We start from the raw sequence: 13,298 nt of genomic DNA on the forward strand, positions 1-13,298 counted from the left end.
TACAAATACTTTTTACTGTACCTGTTTTTAATTTTCAGTGCTTTATTTAAGTATTCCTTTTAACTTTGACTTTTTAATGCAAATATATCTCCTTTCTACTCAAATTTTCAAAACAGAGTTGCTAGGTGCAGTGCATTTGATGTGCATTTTTATTTCCTGTCACTGTGCACCTTTAAACATCAATATGATGCCAAATTGCAACCTCATTGGGCAGAACAATAACACATAAAAGACAATCTTATTAGAGTATCCATCGTCAATCTTTATTGCATGCAAATCACACTTAGTGGGTAAAGTGACCCCAAACAATCCAAAACAGCATTTTTGGTGCAGATGTTCATGACTAATAGTTGTATCTGGCATCAAATCTTTGCCAAATCAACCTGTTATGAGAAAATTCTGCTGTTACCAGCAGTGCTCTGCTTGCCTCTCTGTCAGGTCTTGGCGACGGCTCTTCAGCCACCTGTTTGGAGAATGAAGAGAAAAAAGAGGAAGATGAGTCAGATGTTTCTTCTCTCAAATCCAAACCACCGACACCATCAAAGACAGGTATTAACTTTAATACTAGATCAATGATCCTATTTACTGGCAATATTTAAATATTAAACTTCTACAAACATTTTTTAGTATTTACCTTAACATAGTCCATATTGACTAAAGTTTGAAAACGTATGAACAAAGTATGTGAACATTAACTTCTCCATGCCAAATCAAACCATGGGCACTAATCTGCTGCTGGAAAAGCCTCCACCTCTGGTTCAAGGCTTTCCATCAGATTGTTGCATCTGGCTACAAACTGCATTTGTTGCCATCCAGGTACAAGTTCATTATTGAGGTCCGGAGCTGGTGTTGAGTGATAAGGCCGGATTGCTTTTATTCATTCCAAAGATGTTGTGGTCAGGCCTCTGTACATGCTAGCCAGGTTGTTTTGTCAAGAGCTGCTCCGGGCTCAGGAATGAGCCTTTTAAATCAAATAACAGAGTCAGTAGAGCTGATTGAGTGAGGAAGGCTGTTCCACAGTTTGGGTGCAACAACCACAAAAGCACAAACACCTCTGGTTTTAAAACTAGATTTTAGTTTTAGAAGTTATTAGTGAACGGGCCAATGTACTGGCTTATCTTGTTTGAGCAACTGCCTGGGCCAAGTACTACAACCTCAGTTTTACCGAAATTGTGATAAAGTAAATTTTAATCCATCCAAGTAGTAATGACAGAGAAGCATTGATTGTTAACGTTGTTGGGTCTGACATAAAAGTAAAACTGTTTGTCATCAGCATAGCAGTGGCAGGAAAGTCCATTAAAACAATGAAGTAGATGGCCCATTAAGATTACACAATCATAAAAGAACAAACCAAAATAGCTAAAATCTGCAAATGATTTTTTGTAAAATGTTTATTAAAATGTTCTCTGCAGTGGTCATTATAGTGGACAACAAAACAACAACAATTTTTTGGGCACTGAGTTCAAAACAAAAAGCACTGCTGATTTTTGTTTGTTGAAAGTGGAGAAAACAAAAGACCAGAAATCATGTCTGCAGTCTGTCATTAAAACTACATTAAACTGTGTGCTTTTCTTTTTTAGATCCCAGTATGCCGAGGTTTGATAATACATTTAATAGACTGAGAGAGTCCATTCGTTGGAGACGGAAAAAGGAAGTGGATACACTCCCCTCTGAAGACTTGAAGGAAGAAAAAGGTGGGAAGTACAAATACTGTTTAGTGTATTTGTTTTCATTAATTTAATTTTCATTGCTTTAAGTATTCCTTTTAACTTCTTGCTTTTACTTTTTAATGCAAAATAATCTCCTTTCTACTCCTTATATTTTCAAAACAGAGTTGCTAGGTGCAGTGCATTTGATGTGCATTTTTATTTCCTGTCACTGTGCACCTTTAAACATCAATATGATGCCAAATTGCAACCTCATTGGGCAGAACAATAACACATAAAAGACAATCTTATTAGAGTATCCATCGCCAATCTTTATTGCATACAAATCACACTTAGTGGGTAAAGTGACCCCAAACAATCCAAAACAGCATTTTTGGTGCAGATGTTCATGACTAATAGTTGTGGTACTTCTAGATCTAGTTAGAGCTACAGACACAAATGAGCATCAAGCAAACAGTTTCTGTGAAGTTCACCACACAATGTGTGAACACAAGCCAGTGTACTGCAGGTTCCGGCCCTAGATAACTGGAGAGAGTTGCATCAGGAAGGTCATCTGGCATCAAATCTTTGCCAAATCAACCTGTTATGAGAAAATTCTGCTGTTACCAGCAGTGCTCTGCTTGCCTCTCTGTCAGGTGTTGGCGACGGCTCTTCAGCCACCTGTTTGGAGAATGAAGAGAAAAAAGAGGATGAAGAGTCAGATGTTTCTTCTCTCAAATCCAAACCACCGACACCATCAAAGACAGGTATTAACTTTAATACTAGATCAATGATCCTATATACTGGCAATATTTAAATATTAAACTTCTACAAACATTTTTTAGTATTTACCTTAACATAGTCCATATTGACTAAAGTTTGAAAACATATGAACAAAGTATGTGGACATTAACTTTCTCATGCTAAAGCATGGGCACTAATCTGCTGCTGGAAAAGCCTCCACCTCTGGTTCAAGGCTTTCCATCAGATTGTTACGTCTGGGTGCAAACTGCAGGTACAAGTGCATTTTTGAAGACCACAGTTGATTTTGAGTGACAGGGCCTGATTGCTTTTATTCATTCCAAAGATGTTGTGGTCAGGCCTCTGTACATGCTAGCCAGGTTGTTTTGTCAAGAGCTGCTCCGGGCTCAGGAATGAGCCTTTTAAATCAAATAACAGAGTCAGTAGAGCTGATTGAGTGAGGAAGGCTGTTCCACAGTTTGGGTGCAACAACCACAAAAGCACAAACACCTCTGGTTTTATTATAGAGCGAGGGACAGTAAGAAGGCACTGGTTAGGCGATCGGAAATGTCGGCTGCAGTGATCAGATTTCAGAAGCTCTGCTGTATAAGCAGTGGCCTGTCCATGCAGAGGATTATATGTTAGTCACAGAATATTCCTGAGGTCAAGGAAACAAGTTTGGGTGAGCTTTGAAACATGAGTTTCAAAATTAAGGTGTTGGTCAAAAATTTATACCAAGGTTTTGAGTTTTAGAAGTCATTAGTGAAGGGGCCAATGTACTGACTCATCTCCTTAGAGAAACTGGCCGGGCCAAGTACTAGAACTTCAGTTTTACTGAAATTGCGATGAAATAAGGTAACAGATGCATGGCAGACCCGACCACATATTGGACACCTTTAACACTTTTCTTTATTACGGTTGTTGTAACTACACACACGGCTGCAGCTTTTCAGCTGCCAGCCACACACACCAACAACCACCCCATCAGGACCCAGTTCATTCCTCTCAAGCAGGTGAGGCGTAATTGCTGATGCAGCTCCAGTGTGTAAATTTTTTTCCAAGTAAATTTTAATCCATCCAAGTAGTAATGACAGAGAAGCATTGATTGTTAACGTTGTTGGGTCTGACATAAAAGTAAAACTGTTTGTCATCAGCATAGCAGTGGTAGGAAAGTCCATTAAAACAATGAAGTAGATGGCCCATTAAGATTACACAATCATAAAAGAACAAACCAAAATAGCTAAAATCCGCAAATGATTTTTTGTAAAATGTTTATTAAAATGTTCTCTGCAGTGGTCATTATAGTGGACAACAAAACAACAACAATTTTTTGGGCACTGAGTTCAAAACAAAAAGCACTGCTGATGCTTGTCTGTGCAAAGTGGAGAAAACAAAAGACCAGAAATCATGTCTGCAGTCTGTCATTAAAACTACATTAAACTGTGTGCTTTTCTTTTTTAGATCCCAGTATGCAAGTTTGATAATACATTTAATAGACTGAGAGAGTCCATTCGTTGGAGACGGAAAAAGGAAGTGGATACACTCCCTCTGAAGACTTGAAGGAAGAAAAAGGTGGGAGTACAAATACTGTTTAGTGTATTTGTTTTCATTAATTTAATTTTCATTGCTTTAAGTATTCCTTTTAACTTCTTGCTTTTACTTTTTAATGCAAAATAATCTCCTTTCTACTCCTTACATTTTCAAAACAGAGTTGCTAGGTGCAGTGCATTTGATGTGCATTTTTATTTCCTGTCACTGTGCACCTTTAAACATCAATATGATGCCAAATTGCAACCTCATTGGGCAGAACAATAACACATAAAAGACAATCTTATTAGAGTATCCATCGCCAATCTTTATTGCATACAAATCACACTTAGTGGGTAAAGTGACCCCAAACAATCCAAAACAGCATTTTTGGTGCAGATGTTCATGACTAATAGTTGTGGTATTTCAGGATCTAGTTAGAGCTACAGACACAAATGAGCATCAAGCAAACAGTTTCTGTGAAGTTCACCACACAATGTGTGAACACAAGCCAGTGTACTGCAGGTTCCGGCCCTAGATAACTGGAGAGAGTTGCATCAGGAAGGTCATCTGGCATCAAATCTTTGCCAAATCAACCTGTTATGAGAAAATTCTGCTGTTACCAGCAGTGCTCTGCTTGCCTCTCTGTCAGGTCTTGGCGACGGCTCTTCAGCCACCTGTTTGGAGAATGAAGAGAAAAAAGAGGATGAAAAGTCAGATGTTTCTTCTCTCAAATCCAAACCACCGACACCATCAAAGACAGGTATTAACTTTAATACTAGATCAATGATCCTATATACTGGCAATATTTAAATATTAAACTTCTACAAACATTTTTTAGTATTTACCTTAACATAGTCCATGTTGACTAAAGTTTGAAAACATATGAACAAAGTATGTGGACATTAACTTTCTCATGCTAAAGCATGGGCACTAATCTACTGCTGGAAAAGCCTCCACCTCTGGTTCAAGGCTTTCCATCAGATTGTTACGTCTGGGTGCAAACTGCAGGTACAAGTGCATTTTTGAAGACCACAGCTGATTTTGAGTGACAGGACCTGATTGCTTTTATTCATTCCAAAATGTTCTCTGCAGTGGTCAACACTATTTTTTGGCACTGAGTTTAAAACAAAAAGCACTGCTGATGCTTGTCTTTGGAAAGTGGAGAAAACAAAAGACCAGAAATCATGTCTGCAGTCTGTCATTAAAACTACATTAAACTGTGTGCTTTTCTTTTTTAGATCCCAGTATGCCGAGGTTTGATAATACATTTAATAGACTGAGAGAGTCCTTTCCTTGGAGACGGAAGAAGGAAGTGGATACACTCCCCTCTGAAGACTTGAAGGAAGAAAAAGGTGGGAAGTACAAATACTGTTTAGTGTATTTATTTTTAATTTGCAGTGCTTTAAGTATTCCTTTTAACTTTTTGTTTTTACTTTTTAATGCTTTTAGTGTAAATATATCTCCTTTCTATTCCTTACATTTTCAAAACAGAGTTGCTAGGTGCAGTGCATTTGATGTGCATTTTTATTTCCTGTCACTGTGCACATTTAAACATCAATATGATGCCAAATTGCAACCTCATTGGGCAGAACAATAACACATAAAAGACAATCTTATTAGAGTATACATCGTCAATCTTTATTGCATACAAATCACAAAAGATTGAAATCATCTCTGCAGTCTTTTATTCAACCTGTTTTTTGTTTCAGATCCCAACAATACTTCTAAGAGAAAGTTTTCTCTTAAATAGAAAAGGGACGAAGATAAACCCCCCTCGATGGATTTTTTCATCCATCGAGGGGGGTTTATCTTCGTCTCTTTTCTGTATATTTTTTATTTGTTCAACCCCATTTAAATATACTTCATATGAGTTTGATTATAATTATTTTTGTTATATTTAATTATGTGTATCAAGTATATGTGCAGCATTCATTTCACTGTTTAGAAAGATTTGTTTCAATGTTTAGTAATAAATATCAAGAGAAAAATTGTTTTGATCAGTTTACTTTTTTTTCCCAAAAAATGAAAATAAAATTAATTTGGGAACATTGAACATGTATCAAAATGGATATGTATTTAAATAGTTATAAAGGTCAGAGGTTCAAAGCTGCAGTAGGAAACATGTTATAAATAAAAGTGTTTTCCATAGTAAAATTGTGGAATGAAAAAATAATAATTGCTATAAACTCTTCTTCTAACCTGTCTTAGAAAAAATATTTCCTTGTTTCCTTGTTTCCGACCTGTTTCATATTTAGGACTGAAAACTTGAGAAAGTATCAACGCAGTTTCACAGAGCCTGGATGATTCATCTATAAAATAGTGCTGATAATTTAAAAAGATTTGTCTTTGTTTTTGTCCACCAGTGACTCCTACCTTTGAGGAATACCTTGAAATTCAAGCCTTTTGTGAGGCCACTCAGCAACTGATAGACAGGGAGAAACATCTGTTTTGGGAGACAGCTGAGGCTAACAAGGAAGCAGTAGAAAAGCTTGCTGCAGACCATAAAGCCCTTGAAGAGCGTGTATGGCAGACTCTGCAGCAGAGTCTTTCTCTCAGCAGTGAGGAAGCATCAGTGTCTGCTCTGAAGTCTGCAGTGAAAGCCATCAACCTTGAGGAAGAGCAGGACCAGCTGTGGAAACAAAGATCCCAGACTCCACCGGCCTGGAGGCCCAGTGAGTGGAAGAAGCGCCATGACGAAGTGCTTCAAAAATTAGTAAATGGGCGTATGGATAATCCATCGAGCCCCACTGGTGACCAGGTGAACCAGTCCTCGATCCAGGCAGACATCCAGTCCATGGACAGGCAGCTGAAGGATGACCTGCAGTGGGTGGTGGAGAAGGTGAAGAACTGCTACCCACCAGAGATGGACATCTGTAACTTTTATGCAAGACAGTACCATCAAACTTTCAAGGCCAGGCTCAGAAAGATTGTTGGTTCTGTGGATGATGAGGACTGCAGTTTCCTCCTGCGATGGGTGAAGGAATCTTATCCAGAGTAAGCCATAAGTTTTTGTTTGAAGTAGCATATTATTTTTATGCTGGGATGTCCTTTATTTATTCCTGAGTAATAAATACCTGAGCAATTACAAATAGACAGTGAATACAAATACATGGACCCATAGCTATACACCTGTGTTTTAACTGCAAATTTTTGGTGGCTTTCATCCATCCCATCCATTCTCTTCCACTTATCTTAGTCAGCATCGCCGGGGAGTGGGGGGTGGAGCCTATCCCAGCTACCATAGTGAGGGATGCAGGGTACATCCTGGACAGGTCACCAGTCTGTCACAGGGCTAACACATAGAGACAGACAACCATTCGCACTCACATTCACACCTATGGGCAATTTTGACTCACCAATTAACCTAACCCCACTAACTGCATGTCTTTGGACTGTGGGAGGAAGTTGAAGTATCCGGAGAGAACCCAGGTAAACATGGGGAGACCATGCAAACTCCACACAGAAAGGACCTGGCCAGGTGGAATTGAACTCAGGACCTTCTTGCTGTGAGGCAGCAGTGCTAATCACTGTGCCACCATGCTAATTTAAGTACATTAAGCAACCATCCATCCATCCATCTTCATCCGCTTTATCCGAGGCCGGGTCGCGGGGGCAGCAGCCTAAGCAGAGAAGCCCAGACCTCCCTCTCCCAGCCACCTCCTCCAGCTTATCCGGGGAATACCAAGCGTTCCCAGGCCAGCCGAGAGATATAATCTCTCAGCGTGTCCTGGGTCTGCCCTGGGCCTCCTCCCGGTGGGACATGCCCAGAACACCTCACCCAGGAGGCGCCCAGGAGGCATCCTTGTCAGATGCCCGAACCACCTCAACTGGCTCCTTTCGATGTGGAGGAGCAGCGGCTCTACTCTGAGCCCCTCCCGGATGGCCGAACTTCTCACCCTATCTCTAAGGGAGAAGCCAGCCACCCTTCGGAGGAAGCTCATTTCTGCCGCTTGTATCCGCGATCTCGTTCTTTTTCGGTCACTACCCACAGCTCATGGCCATAGGTGAGGGTAGGGACGTGAGATCGACTCGTAAATTGAGAGCTTCGCTTACACTCAGCTCCCTCTTCACCACGACGGACCGGTGCAGCGTCCGCATCACTGCAGCCGCAGCACCAATCCGTCCTGTCGATCTCCGGCTCCCTTCTCCCATCACTCGCGAACAAGACCCCGAGATACTTGAACTCCTCCACTTGGGGCAGGAACTCATCCCCGACCCGGAGTGGGCACTCCACCCTTTTCCGGCTGAGAACCATGGCCTCAGATTTGGAGGTGCTGATCCTCATTCCCGCTGCTTCACACTCGGCTGTGAACCGCTCCAGTCGAGAGCTGGAGGCCTTCACCCGATGAAGCCAACAGAACCACATCATCCGCAAAAAAGCAGAGATGAGATTCTGAGGCCACCAAGTGAAAGCCCTCCGCCACTTGGCTGCGCCTAGAAATCCTGTCCATAAAATTATGAACAGAACCGGTGACAAGGGGCAGCCCTGGCGGAGCCCATCACCCACCGGGAACGAGTCCGACTTATTGCCGGCAATGCGCGACCAAACTCTTGCAACGGTTGTATAGGGATCGAATGGCCCGTAGCAATGGGCCAGACACCCCATACTCCCGCAACACCTCCCACAGGACACCCGAGGGACACGGTCGAATGCCTTCTCCAAGTCCACAAAACACATGTAGACTGGTTGGGCAAACTCCCATGCACCCTCAAGTATCCTTGAGAGGATAAAGAGCTGGTCCAGTGTTCCGCGACCAGGACGAAAACCGCATTGTTCCTCCTGTATCCGAGGTTCGACTAACGGACGAACTCTCCTTTCCAGCACCCTAGCATAGACTTTCCCAGGGAGGCTGAGGAGTGTGATCCCCCTGTAGTTGGAACACACCCTCCGGTCTCCCTTCTTAAAGATGGGGACCACCACCCCGGTCTGCCAGTCCAGAGGTACTGCCCCTGATCTCCACGCATCATTGTAGAGGCGTGTCAACCAGGACAGCCCTACAACATCCAGAGCCTTCAGGAACTCGGGGCAGACCTCATCAACACCAGGGGCTCTGCCACCAAGGAGTTGTTTAACTGCCTCAGTGACCTCGCCCCCGGAAATTGGCGGGTCATTCCCCTCATCCCCAGACTCTGCTTCCTCCTCGGAAGACGTGTCAGTGGGATTAAGGAGGTCCTCGAAGTATTCCTTCCACCGCCTGACAATTTTCTCAGTCGACGTCAGCAGCGCTCCGCCAGCACTATACACAGTGCAGTGCAGACGCCTGACATTAAGCAACCATTGTACATAATTTCCTAAGTATTCTGATTCTGATTCATTTCTGGTGGCTTAATGTGCTATGTTAAATTTTGATACTATTGACCATAATATTTTATCACAGCAATTAGAGCATGCTGTTTGTATTAGAGGTACTATGCTGCAGTAGTTTAAATAATATTTATCTAATAGACTCCAAATTGTTCATGTTAATGTAGAGTTTTCTTCACACATTAAGGTTAATTATGGAGTTCAACAGGGTTCTTAGCTGGGACTAATTTCATTTTAAGGCATAGCATTGTCATTGCTATACAGACACACACCAATTAGTTAAACAGAAATGCCTTGTGGTCATGTTGTCCTAAAAACTCCCTGAAAACTTTCTAGTTGATCCAAAAAGCTTCCTGAGGAGTACCTACAGGGACTAGAAAGAGAGATCATATTTCTTCCATATTGGCTTCTCTTCATCGGCTAACTGTTGAATCCAGAATCAAATTTAAAATCTTTCTTCTCACATTAAAGGTCTTCAATAATCAGATCTCATCTACTCTTAAAGACGTCTTAGTACCATATCACAGCAATAGAGCACTTGGTAGAATGGAAGGGAGAGCCTTCAGCTTTCACGCCCCTCTTCAGAATCAGAAGACAGCCACCCTACTTTTAAGATTAGGCTTAAATCTTTTTTTTTTTTTTGGTCAAAGCATATATGGCTAGATCAGATGACCTTGAATCATCCCTTAGTTATGCTGCAGTAGGTCTAGGCTGCTGGGGCCTTCCCCATGAGTGGTTCTTTTGCACTCACCTCTTTTCACTTTCTGTGTGTTTTTAAACCACTCTGCATTTAATCATGAGTTATTATTAATCTCTACCTCTCTTTCACAACATGTCTGATCCTGTCTTCCTCTCCTCACCCTTAACTGGTCATAGCAGATGGCTGCCCCTCCCAGAGCCTTGTCTTCCTGTAAATAGGGAGTTTTTCCTTCCTACTGTTTGATCGTAGGGGGTCGTTTCTTTGTTGCAGTTTTCTCTGTGTTATTGTAGTGTCTTATTTTACAGTATAAAGTGCTTTGAGGCAACTGTTGTAGTGATTTGCCGCTATATAAGTAGAACTAAAGTGAATTAAACTGAAATGACAAATGACATGTAGACTAAACACAAGTTGGGCTGTTTATGAAAACTCATGCGTTATCTGCTCTGTGTACCAGAATCCTTGAAAAACCTGAGCTGACCAGCAATATCAATACTGAAGCGCTGGGAAACCTGCTTCCTGACGAGTTACTGAAACCTCTGGAGGAGAAGTACCTCAGCAATCAACAGGTAACAAAAGATTTGTTGTTATACGTTTAGCTTGCTTTTTTAGGATGCTGTTCAAAAAAAGATATAGTTTGTTTTATTATAGCTCATAGAATATTGTAGATATAATAGTGACAGCTGTGTGTTGTTGTGTGTTTAGAGCGACCTGATGATTTATATTGACCGAGTATTGGATGAAGCAAAGAAAGAGTGGGATCAAGGAAAGGAGCCGACAAGAGATGATGGTTGCTACGCCAGTGCCGTGGCCTATGATGTCATCCAGGTAGAGTTGCCATAGAGTTGCTACAACTTGATATAAAAGAGGCTGAAATCAGTGCTTTTATAAAGCTTGAATAAAGATGTATCAACACAAAGTGAAAGGAATCACTTGTGGTGGCTAACTTTAAGGGTCCTTATAGTGAGTTTTGCATTTTGTTTACTACTTGTGATGGTTTGCTGTGTGGCAGGTAGGATGAAGGACCCAAATACAGGACTCACAAAACAAAAGATTAAACTAAAAGAGGCAGCCTTATTGTGCTGTTAAAAACTAAGCAGGAAGCTAGAAACATGAAACTCAGACTGGAAAACTAAAAAAAAGTAGAAACTATGCCAGAAACGGAGAACTATGATTTAATCAGGAACACAGGATAACACAGAGAGGGTAGTTAACGACACGACCACGGACAGAGGAAAACACAGGGATTTTCCTCTCGCTTTCCCTTGGGAGACAGGAGGAAAACAGCTGGGACTAATCTGACATAACGAGATGGACAGGAAGCAAAATTGAAAACATTAACAAAGGAAGCAAGACTGTCAAAGTAAAACAGGAAACAGGACACAGACACAGAGACGTGGACTTGACAAGGAGACACGGCTGACAGGGGAGATGCTTGACAGGAAACTAAACAAGGGACGTGTAACACAGGTGAGGCATGGAGGCAAAACCAAAGAACTAGAGAACTCCAAAAGATATTCAAGAGAGATATAAAGATATATAACTGAAACAAAGCATATTCATAACCATAAAACATAAATGCTGAGTCACCAGACTCAGGACCATGATATTTCTAATTGTTGACCATGATGAGAGGCTTTGAAAACATTGCTATATCTGAACTGTGCAATAAAAAATTGTTGTGGTGAAATAATGACATAACATTGTTTTGATCATAGGAGAACAAAATGTTTTCTGTTATCCACTGTGCTCAAATATTTTCAGCCAAACTGAAAAAGACTGAGAAACTTTGAGAAAAAAATTAACAAACAAGGAAAGGACCATCATTTTTGTTTGGGTCATTTATAGAAACTCATTTACTGTCAGATCAGAGTCACAGTTTCAAACCCTCCCATGGTTCTGTAGCTTAATCACTTGGGTTAGTCACTAACATTGTAAAGCACTGGGTTTGGTTCCTGCTGTTAGTTTAACTGGATCTGAAAATGCTGGAAGTGCATTGCTGTGTAAAGTGCTTTGGGAACTTAAAACTGCCACTGATTTGTCAATCCATTTGTCTTCAGTTTATCAACGACATCGTGACATCAGCACAAAAAATTGTAAGAGACCCGCACAAGGCCCAGAAAATAACATCCAACCTGACAGACTTCATGCAGAGGTAACAAGGCTTCACAAAGCTGTCTTTTAAATATTGTCATTTGAAAATACATTTTAGTTTTATGTTTGGGAAAAACAAGATAATAAAAGTGAAAGCTGTTTTTAATCTTCTGCAGGTATAAAGAGTTTCATGAAGACGTCATTAAGCAGAACAAACCGCACAGCAAAGCTTTCATAAAGGCAAACCTCAGCTGTGTCAAACAGTTCAAGTATGTTTCTGATCCAGTTAGATGGAAATTCTGATTTTAACTTCTTCATAACAGGCGAATACGTCACTGTGAGCTAATGTGTCTTGTGTGGTCTGTCTAAAGGGACTTCCTTGTGAAGCACGATCTGTTCCTAGAGGATGTGCAGAAAAACTGTTTGCCGGTCCTGACTGAGATGAAACAGTCTGCTCACACTTATTTATTAACTCCTGTGCACAAGGTCCTCAAGGTAAGTTCTTTACAACTGCAGATATCAATAATCCTCAGGATTAAATCCTAATATGTTTTAATCTTCAGTGATTAAAAAATGTGTTATTTGTTCCTCACACAGCCACACTACCAGAAGGTGGGAACCAATGACTGGCTGAAGAAGAACACGTTTGAGAAGCTGCTGAATAGCACTGAAGAAGAGCTTCAACAACTTCAGGGTTCCAGTCAGTCCTCTTACCAGGTAAAAGGAGGAAACTTTATAATGGATTGAATGGCCATTATTGCCTTCATTGTCAAATTTTTAGTAAAAGGATTATGATGCGCTCTGACTACTTATATACTTGGGCTAAATTCAGGAGCTGATTGGTCAGCTTTACCAGGAAGTGGCAGAAGAATATGTCCGGAGGCTCCTGAAAGGAGAGGTGAAACTGAAGGACAGCAATCAGCAGCAGAAGGCTTACGAGACTGTGAAAGAAAATGCAGAGAAACTGCACGAGCTGTTTGCCGAAATGGTGAGACTTACCTTCACTGCACACTTTAGCTGAGACATGAATAAAACCTACAAGTGGTCAGACTTCCGCTGAGCTGTGGATAACAAAAATATAAGAATCAACTGCATTTCACATTTATTTGGTTTGGAAGTTTTAATTAAAAGTTTTCTAAAATTGAAAAAAAAAAAAAAAAGAGCAGCTGACTAAAATGTGATCCTCCAAGCCTGGATATAGAAGAAATACACTCAATGGAAAACCTTACTCATTCCTTAAGAACAAAAGTGTGACACATATAAAATGATGGACCAAATAGTCTCT

The 13,298-nt window shown here is 40.9% G+C and overlaps 1 protein-coding gene across 6 annotated transcripts in view; it reads left to right on the plus strand.

Annotated features, from left to right (window-relative positions):
• The window catches only part of LOC120435000 (tumor necrosis factor alpha-induced protein 2-like), a 74,478-nt gene that overhangs the window by 56,226 nt on the left and 4,954 nt on the right, over nucleotides 1-13,298 (plus strand). For all 6 annotated transcript variants that reach the window (XM_039603686.1, XM_039603690.1, XM_039603687.1 and 3 more), the window contains 12 exons: nucleotides 439-549; nucleotides 1,581-1,694; nucleotides 2,303-2,413; nucleotides 5,156-5,269; nucleotides 6,281-6,911; nucleotides 10,377-10,488; nucleotides 10,625-10,747; nucleotides 11,980-12,074; nucleotides 12,190-12,282; nucleotides 12,385-12,508; nucleotides 12,611-12,730; nucleotides 12,846-13,001. In XM_039603686.1, the coding sequence (XP_039459620.1) occupies nucleotides 439-549; nucleotides 1,581-1,694; nucleotides 2,303-2,413; nucleotides 5,156-5,269; nucleotides 6,281-6,911; nucleotides 10,377-10,488; nucleotides 10,625-10,747; nucleotides 11,980-12,074; nucleotides 12,190-12,282; nucleotides 12,385-12,508; nucleotides 12,611-12,730; nucleotides 12,846-13,001 (1,904 nt within the window). The remainder of the gene's footprint in view (nucleotides 1-438; nucleotides 550-1,580; nucleotides 1,695-2,302; nucleotides 2,414-5,155; nucleotides 5,270-6,280; nucleotides 6,912-10,376; nucleotides 10,489-10,624; nucleotides 10,748-11,979; nucleotides 12,075-12,189; nucleotides 12,283-12,384; nucleotides 12,509-12,610; nucleotides 12,731-12,845; nucleotides 13,002-13,298) is intronic.

The sequence above is a fragment of the Oreochromis aureus genome, linkage group 19 (genome assembly GCF_013358895.1).
Source record: "Oreochromis aureus strain Israel breed Guangdong linkage group 19, ZZ_aureus, whole genome shotgun sequence".
Classification (NCBI taxonomy): domain Eukaryota; kingdom Metazoa; phylum Chordata; class Actinopteri; order Cichliformes; family Cichlidae; genus Oreochromis; species Oreochromis aureus.